Source organism: Chrysemys picta, chromosome 18 (assembly GCF_011386835.1).
Source record: "Chrysemys picta bellii isolate R12L10 chromosome 18, ASM1138683v2, whole genome shotgun sequence".
Lineage (NCBI taxonomy): Eukaryota > Metazoa > Chordata > Testudines > Emydidae > Chrysemys > Chrysemys picta.
The window spans coordinates 214,386-238,702 of NC_088808.1; the positions used below are offsets into that span (position 1 = coordinate 214,386).

The following is a 24,317-nucleotide window of genomic DNA, read 5'->3' on the forward strand; positions in this document are numbered from 1 at the left end:
TCTTGCCTCTCCCAGCTCAGACACACAAACCAAGGCAGGACAGATTTTCATTTATGTTAGCAGCTGCCACTGAAGACAGAACAGCACATTTGGGGCAAGCAGCAATATTAGAGGATTTAAAGAATCCTTGTAGAGAAACACCCCTCAGGAAGTGAGCTCAGTAACTGGGTGGATGGATTTAGTACTACTAAGTCATGTCCTCCCTGCAGCTAAACATTAATAAATAAGCATTTTAGAAAACTGATTCTGACTCCTTGCTACAAAGAGCCACCTGTTCAGGGAGGCAAAAGTCTTTGGACTTTGGAAACTGAGCTCAGCTTAAGCTCTGGATGATGTGTACTTTTCTGGACTTCACTTACCATCATCATCATCCCTTCTCCATGATTGTGCCCCGGTGATGTTGTAGGGTGATGATGTTCCGAGGTCGGATGATAATGCTCAGAGGTGGATGCCATGGAGCTGTTTGCATGGTGGCTGGACATCTTTACTGCAGAGTTGTCAATGATGGCACACACAGGACAGTGGGAGCCTTGAAGAAAGATGGAATAATGGACATTAGGGCAAGAGTCACAGGAAACCCTTCCACAAACAGAAGGCAGTTTCTTTGTCCACAAAGAAGAAGTCAGGCCTCCAACAAGCCACACCATGAAAACTGCTGTCCTAGAGATGTGGCTTATGGCTTGGGACATACCATCATCCCTCAAGCTCCGTACACAGAACTCAAAGCAAATGTTGCATTTCCAATGAGGTGTGTGTCCATTAGGTTAATTTCTTTAATATCTTTGCAACTCTCTAGTGGGTGGTAGGCACACAAGGTCATTACCCTGAAGAACCTACAATCCAATTGAGAAAACATGCAGCAGGGAAGAAAGGATCCTTGTGAAAAAGTCTCCTCTAAACTCCAGACGTTGAACATGCAAAAGCTGACTTTTGTTGCTTCAGAATCTAATTGCTCCCAAGCCCCATTTTAATTCAATCTATCAAAAGATCAGATTCACAATAATTCTCCTAATTGGCAGCCATGCATTTGATTGGGAACAGGTCTATCCAAAAATTGAATTAGTTTGGGACAAGAGTTATTGCTCACGAAAAGGTCTGGAATAGCCCCAGGCAAGCCAGTCACATTTTGAGGAACTTTTGTTCTTTACCTCTCCCTCTAATTACTTTAGACATAATGAGAGAGAGAGAAAAACATATAGAAGGCTGCAAATCCAAACCCATTAAATCTGTTTACTGCAAATCAAGTGGGTCTGGACAGGCACTTTAGAACAAGGAGAGAGCGAATAAATGGTTAATAGTGGTCATGGTTTCTCCCCCTCCCTGGGGTGTGGCGCCTGTCACAGGAGCTGATCTCAAAATGCTCTGCAGAGTAAAAGAGCAAAGGCAGAAAGGGATTAAGGGTTCAGAGGAGATTTAGAAAGGAGCTGGAGAGTCGGTGAGGCATAGGGATACAGAGAAGGGGACAACTTATACCTCATATTAAACATTGAAGTGAATGATATAGCTAATATAATCTACTGGGCAGAGGGGGAAGAAAGAATCCCTCTTTCCATATTTGCTGCCCAAACTCAAGGGTTTGGCATGAGGAGTACAGAGGCCACACAGGCATGATCAGACTGTGAGTAAATTAAGGGAATATTAAGGGCTAGTGCAAATAGCAGAAGAAAGTCACTACTGTATCCTCAGCGCTCTCACCTGGGAGCAAGCAATACAGGTGGGCTCAGTGTTTATTTGTTCAATGCATCTGAAGGGCCTATTGCCTCATCTACATGCACATACAACTGTTAAATTTCAAAGCCAAAGAGCCAGAGTGGAGGCGGACACACACACACACCTCAAATCTCTCCTGCCCAAGCAAAGGGGCAAACAACTGTACAGCCCTGTATATTAGGTCATGCAAGAGACATGCTGCATGGGCACTGCAGAGCAACCAGGGCCTTGAGCAGAAGCACGGTGCCTCAAATAGACAGAGACTCAGGAGACCTGGGCTCTCTTCCCAGCTCTACCAGCAATTTGCCGTGTGGTCTTAGTTAAGTCATTTAGCACCAGTCCTGAAGGCTCTCCCAGTGCTTGACAAAACTGAAAAGCATTGCTCTGCTCCCCTTGGAGAGATGTGCTAGGTAGCCCTATTGACTACAACAGACTGTGCTCTGGGTCCTTTATGGTCTAGGATTCTATTCACAACAAAACGATCCAATTTAAAAAAAAAACAATGAAATGAAAACCCACCTCAACCATCCTAAAGCCACAAGCTACAGGAGACAGTGGGAAGGGGAGTGTTGTGTGCAGAAGAGATGGAGAAAGGTCTTCAATATGGGAGCAATGGTGATCAGGAAACAGCCCAGCTATTGCAGAAGTTTTTAGGTGGTTGGGAAGTGGAAGGGGAGAGGCTGAGATAAGCACACCAGAAACTGATGCAGGCTGGAGTGAGCTCTGAGTTTACCAGTGCTCTCAAACTTTTTTACTGGTGACCCCTTTCACATAGCAAGCCTCTGACTGTGACCCCCCCTTATAAATTAAAAACACTTTTTTATATAATAAACACCATTATAAATGCTGGAGCAAAGCAGGGTTTGGGGCGGAGGTTAACAGCTCGCGACCCCCCATGTAATAACCTTGTGACCCCCTGAGGGGTCCTGACCCCCAGTTTGAGAACCCCTTTAAGCTAAATAATTAAGTGATGTTTCCAGAGTTTGAGGATTTTGTGCATTCTGCCACCCCTCCCTTCCCACAGTAGGATAATATGAAATCCCCCGTGCCCCCCACAGGAAACCGCCTTCATTCCCCCACTGATGTCTTTAATTAGGGTTACCATACGTCCGGATTTTCCCAGACATGTCTGGCTTTTTGGGCTCCAAATCCCCGTCCGGGGGGAAATCCCAAAAAGCCGGACATGTCCGGGAAAATCGGGACATGGGGGCCGGCGGTGCCGGGCCGGGGGCTCGGGGGCCGGCCAGGCCGGGGGCTCGGGGCCGGCCGGGCCGGGGGCTCGGGGGCCAGCGGCTCGGGGGCTGGCGGTCGGCCGGGCCGGGCCGGGGGCTCGGAAGCCGGCAGTCGGCCGGGCTGGGGGCTCGGGGGCCGGTGGGGCTGGAGGCTCGGGAGCCGGCGGTCGGCGGGGCCGCGGGCTCGGGAGCCGGCGGTCGGCGGGGCTGGGCCGCGGGCTCGGGAGCCGGCGGTCGGCGGGGCCGGGCCGGGGGCTCGGGAGCCGGCGGTTGGCGGGGCCGGGGGCTCGGAAGCCGGTGGTCGGCCGGGCCGGGCCGGGGGCTCGGAAGCCGGCAGTCGGCCGGGCTGGGGGCTCGGGGGCCGGTGGGGCTGGAGGCTCGGGAGCCGGCGGTCGGCGGGGCCGCGGGCTCGGGAGCCGGCGGTCGGCGGGGCTGGGCCGCGGGCTCGGGAGCCGGCGGTCGGCGGGGCCGGGCCGGGGGCTCGGGAGCCGGCGGTTGGCGGGGCCGGGGGCTCGGAAGCCGGCGGTCGGCCGGGCCGGCGGGGCCCGGCCGGGGGTGCTCGGCCGGGGACCTGGGGGCCGGCGGTGCTGGGCGGGCCGGGGGTGCTCTGCCGGGGACCAGCAGTGCTGGGCGGGCTGACCCAGGCTGGAGACGCCGGGGGGGGGGCCAGACTGGGCCGTGTCTCCTCCCCCCACACCTCCCTTACCTGCTTCAGGCTTCCCGCGAATCAAATATTCGCGGGAAGCAGGGGAGGGGGCGGAGTTGGGGCGGGGACTTTGGAGAAGGGGCGGAGTTGGGGGCGGGGCCCCGTGGAGTGTCCTCCTTTTGGAGGCTTAAAATATGGTAACCCTACTTTAATGGCTTTTCCCTGGATGCACCAGTGTCCAAATTAAACAACTATCCCTCTGTCTTAGAGTTTTAAACTGCCACCCTTCTCCCTAACATACGGAGACCTGTAAAATCAACAGCAATAGCCAAGTCCCTAGCAGACTCCAGGAAGTCTTGGCTCTTCTTCCTTTTCAGGTAAAAAACTGTGTGGGAGGTAGGGATTATTTTTTAGATTTTAATGATTTACTCTTTGTCTTGGGATGCAGGGGATGTCAGCAGTGGGAGGAGCATTCAGAAAAAGCTAACTACCTTAACGAAATGACAGTGAAGTATTTGAGTGAGAAAGTGGGGTTTGGTTCTATTGTGCTGTTTGGGGGGGGGGAGGGGAAAGGGATTGGTTTTGTTTTTTCAAGTCTGAGTTGGTTAATACTGCCCTTGGTGTTCACACAAAGCCCCCCCCACCTTTCTCCCTAAGGAACGAGGACCACCGCTCTCCCCGCCACCCCTCCCACCCCCAAGATCTCTACAGCTATTTGACAAATGTAGTAAGATATTTCGTGAGCCCTTAAAGTAAGGTAATGATGGAAAGACAGCTCAAGCCATTGTGCAAAGGGAATCAATACATGGAAAAATCATTTAAAAATAAGAGTCACCCCCCTGGAGAGCAAGGAAAAAGTCAGCCTGGCTGCATGGTGAGTGCTGGGCACTAATCGACTGAAGTTACAATCAAGGATGTTCACTCTCCCCAGCTCATGGTGGGAACAGATGGCTTGGAGCAGCAGCTCTAGTAAATTAGTGGGTTTGTGGGTCTGCAACAAGTCTTAAGGCAGCAAGAGCAATCCAGAGTAACAAGTTGGCTGCCAGGCGAAGAGCTGCATATCCTGCAAGGGACACCACTTTTACAAAGCCAGAGTCTAACTAGGGCCAGACACTAGCTCCTATTATGGCAAAAGCTTTAAATAGGTTCAGTCCAGAGCACACACCCAGCCATCAGTGGCAGGTATTTTTATGCGAAGGGGAGGTTTGCTCTCCAGACTGCACTGCTGCCTGCTCTAGCATTTGTTAATGCACTCAGGGAAAGAGATAAAATTGCATAGTGACTACTGAGACCTGGACAGGTTCACCTGCTACACAGCACTTCTAGCACATGCAACGGGTTCACCTGCATCCTCAACAGTATCCTACTGGGTGAGGGAAGGGAAAAATAGGTTAAGAGATAAATTTCTTCAGCATCTCGTTTTGCTGACGCTTTCACATCACAGTTTAGTTCTGGGGCCAGCTCTCTATACAGGGGCAGTGCGTTCCATTTGGAGGCTCATCAAGACATTAAGAGAAGCAGACCAGGACTTACACACAGGATTAGGAGTGCAGAACCAGATCCTGAGTTCTAATCCCAACTCCGGACACCAATTCCCTTCATCGCTTTGGGCCAGATGTAGGTGGGGTCACTCCTCTGTGGAGCCCTGGGACTGACGTAGCAGAGTATTACTGGGATTATAGAGAGCGACTGAAGGAAGATTGGCAACCTCTTGGCTTACTCTCAGGGCTTGTCTATACTTACCGCGCTGGTTCGGCGGCAGGCAATCGAACTTCTGGGTTCGATTTATCGCGTCTAGTCTGGACGCGATAAATCGAACTCAGAAGTGCTCCCCGTCGACTCCGGTAATCCTGCTCACCGCGAGGAGTACGCGGAGTCGACGGGGGAGCCTGCCTGCCGGGTCTGGACGGCGGTAAGTTCGAACTAAGGTACGTCGACTTCAGCTACGTTATTCACGTAGCTGAAGTTGCGTACCTTAGTTCGATTTGGGGGTTTAGTGTAGACCAAGCCTAGGAAGATGCAAGACAAGCACTGGTTGTACCATAGGGATCCCGATGCTCCCTGTTTCCCAGGGTATCTGCAAGGGCCAGTTAAGAAGAACGAGGTGCTTTGAGGAGGCAACACGCTATATAAAGGATAGTTCACTGTGGCTCTTCCCTGGAGACAGCCAGGTCTGTTGCTCAGACCTCTCTGGGGTAAGCTCTCCAGTGGCAGCCAGTCCTTCACACATCCCAGAGAGACACTACAGGTCATGAAAGGTCTAGACTGTGGGAGGGATCCAGACAAATGCTGAAGAGGAAGCACTCAACCTGGTCTAAGGATCTGTTTACGCTTAACTAGAGGTGTGACTGCAGCCCATGCAGATGCACCCCAGCTTGCTTAGGCCTAGTCTTCACTTACCGGCTGGTCCGGCGGCACGCCATCGATGTTCTGGGATCGATTTATCGCGTCTAGGATATCTAGGATCCCTGGCAGACTTGTAAAGCCCATACTAAAGACTGTGCTGCTGCGGCTTCACTACTATTGGTACCAGAGCTAGATCGGGTACATCTACACATGCTGCAGCCACAACTCCAACTGCAGCACAGACAAACCCTAAGACTCCTAGTGAGCAAATGGAGCCCTTCTTGCCAAGCCAGACAGCTAAGTGGATTCCAGTACACTGAGCCCGCTTTGAAATTAATACCTGTCACAGACATAACCACAGGGCATAACCAAAAAATAATCAACTCCCACAGCACTTAAACATGCTCCACACAATAGAGTTGTTTAGCTTTTCATACACCAGCTATTCAAAGGAATAAAAGCCATCCATTTCCATGGCTACTGCCCAGAAGTATGGAACCCTTGCAAAACACCTATCAGGTTCTCTTGTATGAGGGTTATTTACTCTATTCCTGGAATAGTGTTTGTCAGAGGTCCTAGTGACAGTACATGAATCAGCCATGTTGGGAGGGAGACATCAGTCCCCAAATGGTTCCATCTTGCAACACAGGTGGGACAGCATTCCTGATTGGGGGACAACTATGTGGCGAATGGGTCTCGTGACAGAGTTGATTTAGTAGCAAGGACAGCATTTAGAGGTTCACAAACTAAAGCCAGCTAATCTCTACATTCCCCAGAGCAGGTAGTGAAAGTTTCAGGATTTAAAGCTGATGCCAAACTGTAATGAAAGCCCTGAAAGCAAACTTAGAGAAGAAGAGAAACTGAACTGTTCACAAGTCATAAGCACAAAAGACACAGTTTCTGTGCCATTCCCAAGCCATGAATCTGCCAGTCCTGCCTGATGGTAAGAAGCGATACATACAAGAAATACATGGCTGTTATTAGCAGCCTACTTACAGCAGTCCAGCTGGCAGCCAGCGATTTCCAACCTTCCTGACTTGCTCTGAGCAGCCACCCTCGAGCTCAGAGCTTTTCAAAGGAAGAACCCCAGCCAGACGTGGGAGGGGGAGGAGAGTCCATAGACACACTGCAGTACTATTCACTCATTCAACCTGTGGTCTGCAGTGAATGGTCTGAGCTAGTCATCATAAGACCGGAGTGCTGCCTCCGGTTTATTCCATTTCCTGACACCCTTGCCAGCTTCAACTGCTTCCTCTCCAAAATAAAAGCCTGCCTCCTGGGCATCACTAAACCCAAGGAGATAGTTGATGGGACACTCAAAAGCACCCAGCATATTCTACCTGTTGCATGTCATGAGTTGGGGTTCTAAAGCTGTATTTCTTGGTTTCCCAGCTCAGCAAGGTGTGGACTCTGTACAGCAAGTCTCAACCCAGGATCACAGTGGCCGTACACAGTGAAGTATGTAGGATGCAACAGGTTGATACCCCTAATCCACCTCAGAAGGCACGGGGGAAGTGAGTCTTTGAGGGTTCAAAGGAGGAGAGGGCAGATCCTGTGACTGTTTAGCTGGGAGATGCCAGAGATGCCTAGGCGGGAGTGAAAGAGGAGGGGCAGGAGGCAAGGAGAGCAGGGATGTGGCCATGGTACAGCTGTGTTGAGCTATGAAGGGGAGGACGAGTGTCTTGGATGTGATCTGAAAAGGAGTGTGAAAGCCAGCAATGGGACCGGAGAAAGGGAGATGAGGACAGACTGGCGCGTGAGGGAGATGGGCATTTGGGCAGCTGCATATAGCACGCACCAGAATTGGGGGCTTCTCTTATCTAAAGAACAAAACTCGAAAGAATTCACAGCCTTGTTACCATTTAAGACAGATTTCCAGTGGCCTTTGAAAACCTCAGCCTAGGAGTATTACTGTACAGACCCGGCACCTCTCGCTATGGACCCAAGGGATCTGCCTTGTCTCCTCACTGCATAGGGCCATGGTGGCCTGTAACAGCCCAGGCTGACCTGTGCCAGTCCCAGGCATTGCTCGTTAGCCCATGTGCTAAAGAGACCATCCTAGCTAGTCCAGACAAACCTAGAGGTTATAGGAACCGGTCTCCTGAGAAAGATGGAGCAGATCCCCGCCTATGCATGTCAGGAGGGTTTGGAGGGACTGTTAGGACAGGTTCTAGTAAAGCAGGGGTGGGCAAACTTTTTGGCCCGAGGGCCACATTGGAGTTGCAAAATTGTATGGAGGGCCAGGTAGGAAAGGCTGTGCCTCCCCAAACAGCCTGTCCCTGTCCCCCTCCATCCCCCTCCCACTTCCTACCCCCACACTGCCCCCCTCAGAATCCCCAACCCATCCAACCCCCCCTGCTTCTTGTCCCCTGACTGCCCCCCTCCAGAGACCCCCCCGCCCCTAACCACTCCCCCCGGACCCCACCCCCTATCTAAGCCCCCCTGCTCCTTGTCCCCTGACTGCCCCGACCCCTATCCACACCCCCACCCCCTAACAGACCCCCTGGACTCCCACCCCCTATCCAACCCCCCCCCCATTCCCCGTCCCGTGACTGCCCCCCCCCCCCGAACCTCTGCCCTATCCAACCATCCCCTGCTGCCTGTCCCCTGACTGCCTCCTGGGACCACCTTCCACTTATCCAACCCCCCCAGCTCTGGTCCCCTTACCATGCCGCTCAGAGCAGCGTGTCTGGCAGTGGCACGGAGCCAGACACGCTGCCCTGCAGCAGCGTGCAGCCCCGCACCGCAGAGTGCTGCTCGCATGGTGAGGTGAGGCTCCGGGGGAGGGGAGTCGGCGGGAGAGGGGCCGGGGGTAGCCTCCCTGGCTGGGAGCTCAGGGACCGGGCAGGATGGTCCCACAGGCAGGATGTAGTTTGCCCACCCCTGCAGTAAAGAAATATCCAACTCATGGACCCACTTTTAAATACAGTCCGTGGGCTGGAGTTTAGGACTCCAGCTTCCTTCAGTGCCTGTCGGATCTCCCTGCCAGCGGTCACTGGGAGGGTCTGGGTCCCCGCAGGGGTCATCAGGCAGCCTCACAGAGATCTGGGGAGAATCTGGCCATATGCAGTAAGTAACAGGGGTGGTTTATTTTCTGTTATTTTTTACATTTGATACCACTCAGTGGGAATCTCCCCCTCTTAGGGCCACTGCTGCTGCTGCCCTTCGGCCTCTTTCCTCCCCTCCCCAATTTTTGTTTCTTTCCCTCCTCCCCATCTCCTGCTTCCTTCTCTCTTTACCCACATTCATGCTTCCCAACAGACAGGGCTGTGCCCTCCTCACACAACTGTGTAGGATCCATGGCAGGAGGCCACCATCTTTCACACTCTGCTTCTGCACACATAAAACAATGGCCTGATTAGAGCAGGGGCTTGGTTCAAATGCTGGCTTGTGTATATTTCCCGGAGCTGCACAATTTGGATAGGGAAACCAGAGAACAAAGCAGCACTAGTTAAGCTTATCAAAGAAAGGCCAGGGAGGACTAAGTAGCATGACAGCCTACATCTGACCCATCCACATTCTCTCTCTTTGCCCCAGAGACAGAGCTGCAGACGGGCTTTTAGGAGATACTCGCTGGAGCTAACTTAGCACACGCACATGCACACCCCCATCCCCACCCACCAGAGGAGAGGCCAGTGCTCTTCCCCTTAACAGGATTAGGATCACGTTCCTTCATGGAGTTTATTTTCATAATGTACAAAAAAACTCGTCCAGTCAGTAGAGCTCAATTGATCTACTCCCCACATAAATGGAGAGTCCTAATGTTCCAGCCTGTTCAGATTTCCCAGGGACAATTCTGAACTTTCAACAAAATAGGAGACGAAATAGGGAATTAAAGACAATACCTTCCTACAAGGACAATGCCACAGAACTCTACGAAACAAGGTTTTATTCAAGTGGAGTTTACTAAAGCAGTTTCTACTATACTGCAAGACAGCAGAGTGCAATATTGGATGGCAGACAAAAGCATTCAGCCATAAAAACAACAATGAGGAAGGGATATTGAGAGGCACAGGAAAGGGTATAGATACAGTTTAACAAGGACAGAAATACAGGGGGGTTGAGATATAGAATCATAGAACCACAAGTGTCATCTAGTCTAACCCCCTGCCAAGATGAAGGATTTGTTGTGGCTAAACAGATGGCTATCTAGCCTCCTTTTGAAAACCTCCAGTGAAGGCACTTCCATGACTTCCCTAAGCAGTTTGTTCCATTGTCCTACTATTCTTACAGTTCAAGTTTTCCTGAGATTTCATCTATATCTGCTGTGCTGTAGTTTGAACCTATTGCCTCTTGTCCTGCCCTCTGTGGCAAGAGAGAACAATTTTTCTCCATCTTTTTATAGCGGCCTTTCAAATATTTTAAAACTGCTATTGTGTGCCCCCTTAATCTCCATTTTTCCAAACGAAACATTGCCAGTTCTTTCAGCCTTTGCTCATATGGCTTGGATTCCATCCCTTTGGTCATCTTTGTCGCTCGCATCTGGATTCTTTCTAATTTCTCTCCTTTCTATACAGCGGTGACCAAAATTGGACACAGTCCTCCAGCTGAGGCCTAACCAGTGCTAAGCAGAGCGGTACTTGCATGCTCTGTTAATGCAACCTAAAATTGCATTTGCTTTTGTTGCAACAGCATTGCATTGCTGACTCATGTTGAGGTTGTGATCCAGCACACCTCCCAGATCCTTCTCAGCAGTGCTGCTGCCAAGCCATTCTGTATTTGTGCATTTGGCTTTTCTTTCCTAAATGTAGCACCTTACATTTGTCTGTGGAATTTCATTTTGTTGTTGATAGCCCAGTTCTCCAATTTATCAAAATCCTTTTGAATTTTAGCTCTATCCTCCAACGTGTTGGCAATCTCCCCTACCTTTGTGTCGTCTGATTTGATCAGTATGCTCGCTATACCTACATCCAGGTCATCAATAAAGATTTTAAACAACACGGGATCCAGAAGAGATCCCTGTGGAACCCCACTTGAGACCTCCCTCCAATCCGACATAATTCCATTAATAGTTATTCATTCACATTTCTCCAGATTACTAATGAGAATGTCATGTGGGACTGTGTCAAAAGCCTTTGCTAAAGTACAGATATATTATATCCACCGCATTCCCCCATCCACCAAATCAGTTACCCTGTCAAAGAAGGAAATCAAGCTGGTTTGGCATGATTTGTTCTTGGTAAATCCATGCTGGGAGTTGAGCATCTGAGTGTCAAAGACAGGAACACTTCCTAAGCTGTTTCCAGGAAAGCCTACAGCTGTTAGGGGACATGGTTCAGACCTGGGTCTGGGTTTGGAGCAGGCTAGCAGGTCTGGCTCAAACCAAACTGGAAAGGGCAGGAAAGCAGGGGCAGTAGTAGTATAGAGGGTGAACAATCTATGAGTAAAAGAGATTTATTTAATGGTAGTCTTGGCACATCAGTTGCCAGTTCCCATGGGGGTTTCTGTGAGCCAACCCGTTACAGCGGGGACCCCAGGGACAAGACAGGAGCCACAGGACATGCTGTGTGACCCCTTGAAACATTTTGGTGACCCAATTTTGGATCTCTATCCACAGGTTGAGAAACCCTGCTCTAGACCAGAACTAACATATTTAACTTGCCACATCAGGAAGCTTCTGAAACTAAGGATTTGGAGACACTCTTATCTAGATTCCTGGACTTTGAGAAGAATGTATCCCAAAAGATGCAGTGGGCACATAGCAGCCCTCCAGTGGGTACTGATCAGCAGCAAGGCTGGTGTTAATAATTTGTTATAGCAAGGGCCATATTACTCAACTCTTGTGCTTTGTCTTGGCAGGGTGAGGCACAGGGACAGACTGATAAGATCTATTTACGCAGGAGTCTACCACTTCCCAGAGGGATCTTAAGCCTGGTATGGAGTTATAATTAGGAACAGGTTGCTTATCAAAGTTGTCTGCTCAATAGCAGAGACGTTATTAATGCAATAAGCAGCCTGGTCATGATCAGATTGAAGTATAGTCCCCCCATCTGGCCTGGGCACTCATGGAAAGGTCAGAAAAACAGTTGTGACAAGACAGCAGGTTTGAACTTCCTTCTAACTAGGGGCAGTTTGCCTACAACAGTATTACCTTCCCAGGTAAAATACATCCTAAACAAGCTATTTAAAGATACCTTCAGCAATAACATGCAATTAAAAGCAGATGTTAATGTGCTCCCAAATAGGACTGATCCCAGGCACCAGGAGGCAACTTCAGAAGATCCTTCTGGATAGCCCCTGCGTGTGCAAAGGACACTTGTGAGAATCTCATTAGGACCATACTGTTACAACTGCACCTCTGCTGTGTTCTGCCACATGCTATAAATGCAGAGAAAGCAGTACAGAGGGATGCAGTGAGCTCTGCTCCCACAGTATTGGTAACGCAGAGATGGGTGAGCCTAGCTAGAACAGCAAACACAGTACTCCGGAGAAAGGGCATCTGCATGATTCTGTGAAGGGCTAACAAAGGGCAAAAGAGGACACACGCAGGCTGACTGGCTCACTCTATATTTTTTCCTCTTCTGCTTCTGCTCACTGGCACTGCAGAGCACATTGACTTTTAGTAGGCATCAGACTGGCTCTCTGGCTTCTCATGCTCCCATGTCAATGGTCTTCAAGATTCTGCTTTCCTGTGACATGAAGAGGAGATGCTCTTCAGAGTAGGGAGAGTCTTCATTGTGTCCTGGACAGCCCAGATGGTTATTTAAGCACTGACAGTCAATCTAACCCTTGTGCCAAGTAAGTCTCTTCTGGGGATCTGACCACTTCATGGGATGCTTTTCACCCTACCCTTGCTTTGGCACGAGGAGCTCTGCTAAGCTTTGTGTTTGCCATGCCCATGATTTCTGTGGCAAAACCCAGGAATATTTCATGGTCTTTTCCCTCCAGCTGCATGCTACTGAGTAAGCCTGTTCTCACACACTTCACTCTTGTGCTTTTTTGATAACTGTCCCTAATAGTCTGAAAGCTTATAAAGATATTTTCCATTAGAAAAGGATTAAGCTAAAAGTCACTAAAACAGCATGGGCCTGGACTTTTTGTAAACTAAAATTATGACCTTTGTACCGTTGTCATGATTTTCCATTTGTTGTCACTTCAATCAGCCCAAGCATGGCTTGTTAGGGGAGCTGGAGTTTGCAGCAGGGTCTTACATAAGAACTTAAGCCCTACCTCATCTCCAAGCCTCGTGCAGCCTGTACAAAAAGCTACCCCTCTGCTTTTAGGACACATTTTTAGATGTTTAGTTGCACAAACTGCTGAATTATTACTTGTACTTTACACTTCCACAGGGCTTCCCGCCCAAGTGTTTCAGAAGTGGCTCAGCATCATCCTCCCTATTTGACAGAGGGAAAGAGGGAAACTAGACAGAGAGGTCAAGCAGAGGAATCCAGATCCCATTCCTCCTACCCTCCTGGGGTTTTCACAAAGCAAAAAAATGTCAGTAGAAAGATATTGCAAAAAAGGGCCATTCTGAACCATGTGAAATGGAAACTAGCAATTTTCACAAAGTAATTACCTGATTTTAGCCAGCTTTATCTAAGAGTCTAGGTAGAGAGTTTACTATTCAAAAAAAGGGCCAGGATTTACCACATCCAGGTATTTGTTTTTACCTTGGGACTGGCAGCTATTCCCAAGTTCATAACAGAATAGATTAAATACCACAGCAATATCCAATAGTATGTTTTAGCAGCAGCCACTATACTAACAAGAAACAGAGGGTCCTGTGGCACGTTTAAGACTAACAGAAGTATTGGGAGCATAAGCTTTCTTGGGTAAGAAACTCCCTTCTTCAGATGCAAGTAATGGACACCTGAAGAAGTGAGGTTCTTAGCCACAAAAGCTTATGCTCCCAATACTTCTGTTAGTCTTAAACGTGCCACAGGACCCTCTGTTGCTTTTTACAGATTCAGACTAACACGGCTATCCCTCTGATACTATGCTAACAAGACATTGCTGCTACTTTTATTACATTTAGACAATATCCTCTAGCAACACTTAGAACAATTCATCTCAGTAACACACAGAAAGCACTACTGGAGATCTTAAAAGGACAGTCTACTTTAAAAAATATTTCAGATTTTTTTTTTTTAACCAATTACTGTTACAATACTCAAGATGCCTATAACTGAAGGAGTATAAAGAAAAAAGTTATTTATTTTTCCAGTTCATTCATTTTTTATATTTAGCACTGCTGTGAGTTGCTGGCTGAGTGTGTGTTCACTCTCTGTGTTGCACTGGTTCTGGCCAGGTAGCCAGCACAGCAGACCTCGATCCCACAGACTCAGTTCAGTGGCGAAGGCACTCAGCCAGGTTTATTGTCAATGAAGCACAGTGATAGCACTCCATAGATCAGGGGTGGGCAAATTATGGCCCGCAGGCCCTTGTGCATGGCCCCTGAGCTCCCAGCCAGGAAGCTACCCCCAGACCCTTCCTGCTGTTCCCCTTCCCCCGCTGGGCGGCAGGCTGATCTCCCAGGGCAGCATAGCTGCAGAGCTGCAGCCTGACCCGGTGCTCTGTGCTGCGCAGCTGCCTGTCCTGGTGCAGCCGTGCCGCCAGCCACACGTGCTCTAGACAGCGCAGTAAGGGGGCAGGGAGCAGGGGGGTGGGTAGGATAGAGGGCAGGGGTGTGGATAGGGGTCAGGGCAGTCAGAGGGTGGGGAACAGGGGGGTTGAATGGGGGCAGAGATCCCCGGGGGGCAGACAGGAATGAGAGGAGGGTTGGATGGGGCGGCAGGGAGCAGTCAGGGGTGGGGGTGCTGGGGGCGGTCAGGGGACAGGGAGAAGGGGTGGTTGGATGGGGCAGGGGTCCCAGGGGGGTACGGGGGGGCATCAGGAAGGAGAGGATGGGGCAGTGGGGGGTAGTTAGGAGCGGGGGGGGTCCAGGGGCAGTCAGGGGACAGAGAGCGGGGGGGTGTGTGGATGGGGCAGGGGTCCTGGGGGGCTGTCAGGAAGGAGAGGGGGGTTTGGATGGGGCGGCGGGAGCAGTTAGGGGCGGGGGGTCCAGGGACGGTCAGGGACAGAGACCAGGGGGGTGGATGGGGCAGTCAGGGGGCAAGAAGCGGGGTGGTGGTCAGAAAGGGGGTGGGGACCATGCCACGCCTGGCTATTTGGGGAGGCACAGCCTCCCGTAACTGGCCCTCCATACAATTTTGGAAACTCAATGCGGCCCTCAGGCCAAAAAAGTTTGCCCACCCCGCCATAGATTCTACAGGGATACTAAGACAGTTATGCCCGTTACAATGGACCAGCAATCAGTGAGCAGCAGGACCTTCAGCCAGATAAAGACACCCCCTGGTGACAACTCTTTTATTCCCTGATACAAACCAGTTACGTATTCCTCTGATGTGGTTAGTAACCAACCTTTACTTTGTACCTCTTGGTTTGATCAAAATATCTCTATCCCTGTCATCCTGATCTTATCTTTAGGAGGAGTCAGTGTGTCCCTGTGTCATCTTCGGGGTGTGTGCTGGTATCGGGATGTTCTGACATGATCCTTCTGGAATGTGTTTATGCAAGTATCCAGTGTCTAGCACTTCCTAGGAGTGTTTGTGGTTTTGCAGCACGAGCCATGTTCATGTACCAGACAATGAACCTGTAAGCAGGCATATTTTGTAACAGGGCCTGACTTTTGCTCACAGTCTGACTCTTGCTAACTTTGCTTTATATCACCAGGCCCCATGTTTCAGGATCTCTCCTTCTAGTACAAGCACCAATGATATGTGATCAGTTTCAGTTTTCCACTATACAGTAAAGTTTTTCCATCAGTTTCTTCTGCTGTTTTTGTGGGTTTTCACACAGCAATGAGTACACGGGTCCATAAAAATTGACTGGGGGAGTCCCACCATTGCAAGTTGTGACATTACCCAGGGTACAGTCTGGACTGTTGATCAGCTGTGTCCACTCAATTCTCCAGTTTGAGGTACCAGCCTCTAGCGGGCAAAATCACTCCCAGTTGAATTGCATGAATGCTCTGGCTAGCCACTCATGAATTACATACAGGGTGACACCAGCAAACTCCCAGTCCCAGCTCTATCCCAGGGAGGAGGGATAGCTCAGTGGTTTGAGCATTGGCCAGTTAAACCCAGGGTTGTGAGCTCAATCCTTGAGGGGGCCATTTAGGGATCTGAGGCAAAATCAGTACTTGGTCCTGCTAGTGAAGGCAGGAGGCTGGACTTGATGACCTTTCATGGTCCCTTCCAGCTCTATGAGATAGGTATATCTCCATATTTTTTATATATTTTCCCCCAGAAATGTGCATCTTGTACTGCTCAGCTCTCCATTGGACAATGTAAGATCATAGAAGGTCCATCATTTCATCAATGGAAAATGATATGCACAAACCTTGTTATCTCAAGTGGAGGTTCCTAACACTTCAATCCAAACACACACTGGCTTAGATAAAACAATAAAACAAGCTTATTAACTACAGAAAGATAGATGTTAACTAATTACAACTAATGAGGCTTAAAAGTCAGAATTGGTTACAAAGAAAATAAAAGATAAAATGCAGACGGATATCTAACTTAGCAAGTTAAATTGATTCAAAGCAAAGGTTTTTCTCACCACATGCTTTACAGTCTTTATTGTCTGGAAGCCTCCAGACCAGGACCTCTCCCCCAGTTCAGTGTTTCTTCAGTTGTTGCTGCCGTGAACAGAGTGGAGTACAGAGGTAATTTACGTTGTATGTGTTCTCTATTCCTATAACACTCTCCTCTCTTTGAGGATTATCTCCAGCTGGGTTTCAGCTGACAGCCACTCTGTTTACACAGGAACCCCCAGCTGTTCTATTGTCTATATGTAAAGTTCCTGCTTATACCCTTCTTTCTGCTGAAGAATGGCTGATTACCTAGGTGAGAGTTTATGATAGTCCATTTGATTATGCTGATACCTGGCCGAGACGTCAATGTGTCTTTTGTCTCTGAAGAACTGGTTTGGGCCTTCTTTTCTAACTTTGGGACATGTCAGCACAGTGTTATCCAGCAGAATCTTATAACTTTACATACAATCTTGCCACACATATTTTATCAGGAAAATAACATTCAGCAGATTATGAGTTTTTAAATGATAGCTCACAAGCAATGTTCCCTCTAAATTTTTACATGTGCAAATGAATTTTGTTATGTGAACCAATGTGGAGGTGATGTGTGGCAGGGGTGGGGCCGAGGGATTCAGAGTGTCGGAATGGGCTCAGGGCTAGGACAGAGGGTTGGGATGTGGGACGGGCGAGGGGTGAGAGTTCTGGAGTGGGGCCAGGGATGAGGGGTTTGGGGTGTGGGAGGGGGCTCAGGGCTGGGACAGAGGGTTGGGGTGTGGGGGTGGGTGAGGGCTCCGGCTGGGGCTGCGGGCTCTGGGGTGGGGCCAGGATAAGGGGTTTGGGGTGCAGGCTGCCCCGGGGATGTGGAAGGGAAAGAGGACTCCCCCCAGCCCTCTCTCGCCGCAGTAGCCGGGGCTGGGGCGCCTCTCTCTTGCCTCAGCAGCTCCAAGGCTCCAAGGCTGAGGCCGGGGGAGAGGCACCTCTCCCCGCCTGCATGATTCTTAACAGCCTGCTGGGCAGTCATGCAGCTTAGAGGGAATTTAGCTCATGACATATTTGTACAAATGTATCATAGTTTTGTAAAAAGGATGAATTTAGGGGTACAGTTGTGACGTTGTGCAGTCTATATGGTTTTATAAAAATATGATAATTAATGAATATAATGTAACTGGGATATGCTTCATGCAAAAGGTCTCTTGTAAGGTATCATTACAAAGCTTATAATCTACTGAGTGTGATCATCCTATTTGTATAAATGTACCACTCTTATATCTGAAACTGGGAATATGAAATATAACTCTGAGGGCCTATTGTAATTATGGAACGTGTGGGCCATTAATGGTGGTTTGGAATCTTGATGACTCCCATTAACCAGGACCATTGTTTGCAGATGGCTGTGTTTTACCTGTGAGTCTTCCTGTATACGTGTGTGCTGGCAAGTGGGTAATGAAGTCTTGCAGTGACATGTGATCATGTCACCTGAACTGGAATCCATCTTTAACCTGGTGCTTTTCCAGTGGGGGGGTGGAAACCTAGAGGGACAAAGGGTTCCCGCCTTATGCAAAAGATATATAAAAGGGTGGAACAGAACAAAGGAGAGAGAGGAGCCATCATGAAGAATCCCCTAGCTACCACCTGAGCTGGAACAAGAGCTGTACCAGGGGAAAGAATTGTGCCCAGGCCTGGAAGGTGTCCACTCTGAGAAAAAAACTTACTGAAGCATCTCTGAGGGTGAGATTATCTGTATTCAGTTTGATTAGATATAGATTTGCGCATTTTATTTTATTTTGCTTGGTGACTTACTTTGTTCTCTCTGTTACTACTTGGAACCACTTAAATCCTACTTATTTAATAAAATCGCTTTTCACTTATTAATTAGCTCAGAGTATGTATTAATATCTGGGGGAGCAAACAACTGTGCATATCTCTCTATCAGTGTTATAGAGGGCGAACAATTTATGAGTTTACCCTGCATAAGCTTTATACAGAGTAAAATGGATTTATTTGTGTTTAGACCCCATTGGGCATCTGAGTGTTAAAGACAGGAACACTTCTGTGAGCTGCTTTCAGGTAAAGCTGCAGCTTTGGGACAAGTAATTCAGACCTTGAGTCTGCGTTGGAGCAGACGGGAGTGTCTGCTCAGCAAGACAGGGTGTTGGAGTCCTGAGCTGGCAGGGAAAACAGGAGCAGAGGTAGTCTTGGCACATTAGGTGGCAGCTCCCAAGGAGGTTTCTGTGGTCCAACCCGTCACAACAGTCTGTCACACAAATATAGTATTTGAAAGGCCTTTCTGGACCCCAACTAGATTTTGAGTTGACTGTGTCCCTTTGACCCCCACAAACAAGCTCCAGATCATGATGGGTTCTCTGTTATACAGATCTTGTGAAGAGATTGTGCCATCAATCCTGAGGCTACTTTATAGCATGAAGTCTACAGTGTGTCCACATTCATCGTTCACTAACGTCAGGAGGACCCATTAGAAAATCGTGGCAGAGTCTGGCCACTGTAGTTACTTGAAGCCCAGATGTATGTTCAATATCAATTTCAAGATTTTGGGCTAGCCATCTACCTAGAGCAATGCTACTCAGAACCACTATAAGTGGATCCAACTCCACTACAGTTCAACCTGCTTAGCATGGGTAAAAAGTGGGTCTATGATGTCTTAGCCTCAGTCTACACTAGGAGCATTTCACCAGTATAGGAATACCAGTCTATTATACCAAAGGCAAAGCACTTCTAGTGTGGCAGCTGTTATATCAGCAAAGCAGCACTTTGTACTGCTGCAGTAAAACCACCGTGCATGAGTGAAACAAGCTATACCAGTAAAAGTACAGTTCTGCAGCTGTGTCTACACTAGGGTCTTCTGTGGGTTAGGGCTCAGCCCTCTTCAGACAAGACAGGAGACAGCTATGTCAGCAGAAGCCTCTAACATAGAGCAGCCCGGAAGTCAGGTCAGATTCATGGAAAGCCACTTTGGTCAAGTGGGGAGAGTTGGCCAATCAAACATTACTGGCTCCCCTCCTGTCACCAGTGGAGAAGGACAGAACAGCCAGGAATGGAAGAGGCAACAATCTCCACTTCCTCATGTAATTAACTCTTCTCAAATAGACAAACCGCATTCAGTAACAGCACTTTTCTAACATTACTCAACCACAGCCACAACTGCTGCAGTTGCCACAGAAGTGTTGTGTAATTGAAAGTGAGAATGTGACCATGAGATGGTTGAGTTCAGGATCCTCACAGAAGGAAGAAATGAGAGTAACAAAATACAGACGTGAACTTCAGAAAAGTCTCCCTTAGGGAACTGATGGGCAGGATCCCCTGGGAGGCTAATATGAGGTGGGGAAAGGAGTCCAGGAAAGCTGGCTGTATTTTAAATAAACCTTATTGAGGGTGCAGAAACAAACCATCCCAATGTGCAGAAAGAATAGTAAATATGGCAGGCGACCAGCTTGGCTTTACAGTGAAATCTTCGGTGAGCTTAAACACAAAAAAGGAAGCTTATAAGAAGTGGAAACTTGGACAGATGACTAGGGAGGAGTATAAAAATATTGCTTGAGCATGCAGGGGTGTAATCAGGAAGGTCAAAACACAACTGGAGTTGCAGCTAGCAAGGGATGTGAACGGTAACAAGAAGGGTTTCTACAGATATGTTAGCAACAAGAAAAAGGTCAGGGAAAGTGTGGGACCCTTACTGAATGGGGGAGGCAATCTAGTGACAGATGATGTGGAAAAAGCTGAAGTACTCAATGCATTTTTTGCCTCGCTCTTCACAGACAGGGTCAGCTCCCACACTGCTGATCTGGGCAATACAGTATGGGGAGGAGGTGAGCTGGACATGCACAAGTCCATGGGTCTAGATCTCATGCATCTGAGAGTGCTGAGGGAATTGGCTGATGGGACTACAGAGCCATTGGCCATTATCTTTGAAAACTTGTGGCGATCGGGGGACGTCCCAGACGATTGGAAAAAGGCAAATATAGTGCCCTTCTTTAAAAAAGGGAAGGAGAACCCGGTGAACTACAGACTGGTCAGCCTCACCTCAGTTCCTGGAAAAATCATGGAGCAGGTCCTCAAGGAAACCATTTTGAAGCACTCAGAGGAGAGGAAAGTGATCATGAACAGTCAACATGGATTCACCAAGGGCAGGTCGTGCCTGACCAACCTGATTGCCTTCTATGATGAGATAACTGTGTCTGTGGATATGGGGAAAACAGTAGACATGATATATCTTAATTTTAGTAAAGCTTTTGATACTATCTCCCACAGTATTCTTGGCAACAAATTAAAAAAGTATGGATTGGATGAATGGACTATAAGGTGGATAGAAAGCTGGCTAGATTGTTGGGCTCAACGGGTAGTGATCAACGGCTCGAAGTCTAGTTGGCAGCCAGTATCAAACGGAGTGAGCCAGGGGTTGATCTTGGGGCTGGTTTTGATCAATATCTTTATTAATGATCTGGATGATGGGATAGATTGCACCCTCAGCAAATTTTTGCAGATTACACTAAACTTGGGAGAGAGGTAGATATGCTGGAGGGTAGGGATAGGGTCCACAGTGACCTAGACAAATTGGAGGATTGGGCCAAAAGAAATCTAATGAGGTTCAGCAAGGACAAGTTCAGAGTCCTGCACTTAGGATGGAAGAATCCCATGCACTGCTACTGGCAGGGGACTGACTGGCTAAGCAGCAGTTTTGCAGAAAAGGACCTGGGGATTACAGTGGATGAAAAGCTGGATATGAGTCAGCAGTGTGCCCTCGTTGCCAAGAAGGCTAACGACATATTGGGCTGCATTGCTAGCATATCGAGGGAAGTGATTATTCCCCTCTATTTGGCACTGGTGAGGCCACATTTGTAGTATTGCATCCAGTTTTGGGCCCTTCACTGCAGAAAAGATGTGGGCAAATTGGAGAGAATCCAGCAGAAGGCAATGAAAATGATCAGGGGGCTTGGGCACATGACTTATGAGGAGAAGTTCAGGGAACTGGGCTTGTTTAGTCTGCAAAAGAGAAGAGTAAGGGGGGATTTGATAGCAGCCTTCAACTACCTGAAGGGGGGTTCCAAGGAGGATGGAGCTCGGCTGTTCTCAATAGTGACAGATGACAGAACAAGGAGCAGTGGTTTTAAGTTGCAGTGGTGGAGGTCTACATTGGATATTAGGAAACACTATTTCACTAGGAGGGTGGTGAAGCACTGGAATGGGTTACCTAGGGAGGTGGTGCAATCTCCATCCTTGGAGGTTTTTAAGGCCCGGCTTGACAAAGCCCTGGCTGAGATGATTTAGTTGGTGTTGGTCCTGCTTTGAGCACAAGGTTGGACTAGATGACCTACTGAGGTCTCTTCCAACCCTAATCTCCTTTTTGTATGATTCTATGAATGTGAGTGCTCACAAGACACATTCTATTATGGAGGATAGGTCCATCCCTGGCTATTAGCCAGGATGATCAGGAATGCAACCCCATGCTCTGGCTGTCCCTAAACCTCTGACTGCCAGAACCAGGGAGTGGATGACATGGGATGGATCACTCAATAATTGCCCTGTTCCCTCTGAAGCCTCTGGCAGCACTTGCTGTCAGATAGGATACTGAGTTAGATGGACCATTGGTCTGACCCAGTATGGCCATTCTTATGTTATCAGATGCAAGCCACACTGCGAGAGTTTGAGAATCCCTGCTTAAGCTTTTACACAGGAACCAGTGTGTGTGTGTGTGTCGGGGGGGAGGGCGGGGGGAGGGCGGGAGAGCTGGAAGGGTTCCACTTTCAGCACTGCTACTCATTTAGGCCCTGGAATACTCTTCAATTGCTATTCAAGCCAAACTCAGCATTAAAAGCCCTATCCAGCACGTTACACTAGGTGCCCTCAATCCCTCAGAGGACAGGTTCCTTAGAAAATTAATGTTTACCTCATTCTCTATAGAGATACTGTACTTTGCATGTACTTCAGGGCAGTTTCCACTAACATTTTTGTCCTGCCTACAATCATTTTACATTATTTCAGGATTTTTGACTAACTGACAATAAATCAGAAATGTGACCCCGTAATAAATACTTCATCAGGGAATATTTTCATCACACTTTGAGAAACAATCTTAAGTGGCACCCAAATGAAGTTAAAATTCAGCCAATGCATCCTCAAGATACCAATGAGGAAAAAACTTCCTCCACTTGCAGAAAACGTAAGGTGACTCATCACACCCGACGGCATACACTAGCGGGCCTGAAATAGCTTGCTCCCTAGCAAGATAACAATATAACCTAGCTCTTATACAGATGAGCAAGTCTTACATAGAGACCATAAAATAAGACAGAGGACACTAAATGTGATGACAACATTAGTTTATCAGGGACCACACTGAGCAGGAAACAAAGGCTGACAAACACAGAACCTCTCCACAAACTGACCCTTGGGGAGTAGATGCAGGAATGGTTCTCTCCTAAGCGGTACATGAGAGAAGCAGGGGTCAGAGATCAATGGGAGCTGTTGAGTGCTCAGCACCTTTGAGAATCAGGCCACTTGGTTAGAAACCAAAATATAGATTTAGAAGCCTAAATTTAGGCTCCTACTTTTTAAAATCTCAGCCTGGGGTTTCTTGCCATAGAAATCCTCCTCACAGAAACTCAGCGTTACTTACTTAGAGAGTTAGCACGGAAAGATGCACCACCTATGCTGCAGGAAGCATGTGAAGGTCAATTCAAAACATTTTCAGAATCTACACAACACAAACAGCATCCTACAGGAGTCAATACTCCTTCTGAATTAAGTATTAGAAAACCACTCAATTCCTTGTTTACACATATTGGTCTAGATGGTTCATATAAAATTCTATCTATCCCTGTGATTTCATATTCAACCGTTTCAAACTATATTTCAAACATAAGCGCCCAAGCTGCTTTTTAGCATAGTATCCAAGGACTAAATAAATAAATCCTATCTCCTAGAACTGGAAGGGACCTTGAGGTTATTGAGTCTAGCCCTCTGCCTTCACTAGCAGGACCAAGTACTGATTTTGCCCCAGATCCCTAAGTGGCCCCCTCAAGGATTGAACTCACAACCCTGGGTTTAGCAGGCCAATGCTCAAACCACTGTGCTATCCCTGTACCCCAACTAACTGGCTCACAGTCTCCTTTCCTTGTTGTATGTCCCTTAATCCAAAATAAACAAAAGAAAATAATAAGCCATTTGATTGTACTTTGCTCCTTCACTTTTTTATCTCTTAATGTCTATTTATCAAATGTTTCACAGGTGAGCCTCAGTTCACTGAGATGAGGTGCAGCTGCTGTACTGACTACACCACTGTGACTTTTGGGGATTACCCATGCAAGTAAGGGGTTCTGTCACCACCCACCCTCTAAACTTGGGGTGCCTTAATACTATGCTGCTGTGGTTCAGACCTCTGACACCAGTAGCATGCTCATAAGCACAAGGTCTCCCACTAGCTTTCATCAGCCTTGTTACTCCTTGGAAGAGTTACAACCAACAGTTCTTCCAGTCCCACATCTCCCCAAATCTACCTACCCAGATTCTTAATTACCAGACAACTCTGACTGTTCCCCTCAGGTTAGTCACCTTGGAAGGTGTGAAATCAGCCTCTCCATCCCACCCCCTCAGTTATCAGTTCACTTTGGGGCACACACTCCACACAGTTTACACACCAGAGACCCGCTTGGGGTAAACACAAAGAAGACGTTTATTTAATAGAAAAACCACGTATTAAAAGATTAAATAGTAAGGGAGGGCAAACATATACAAGTTACACAGAAAATAAACAAAGACCCAATCCCAGGCTTGACACTTCTATCTTAGATAAATTCTAGAGCTATCAAGCGATTAAAAAAATTAATCGCGA

The 24,317-nt window shown here is 48.2% G+C and overlaps 1 protein-coding gene across 6 annotated transcripts in view; it reads right to left on the reverse strand.

Moving 5' to 3' along the window:
* The window catches only part of SLC31A1 (solute carrier family 31 member 1), a 71,955-nt gene that overhangs the window by 13,715 nt on the left and 33,923 nt on the right, over positions 1-24,317 (reverse strand). For 3 of the 6 annotated variants that reach the window (XM_005295585.4, XM_024110377.3, XM_065572466.1), the window contains exon 2: positions 360-529. In XM_005295585.4, the coding sequence (XP_005295642.2) occupies positions 360-482 (123 nt within the window). In that variant the 5' untranslated portion in view covers positions 483-529. Of the gene's footprint in view, positions 1-359; positions 530-6,930; positions 7,169-20,509; positions 20,665-24,317 lie in introns of those variants that run through there. The other 3 variants (XM_065572464.1, XM_065572465.1, XM_005295586.4) reach the window with 2 other exon arrangements.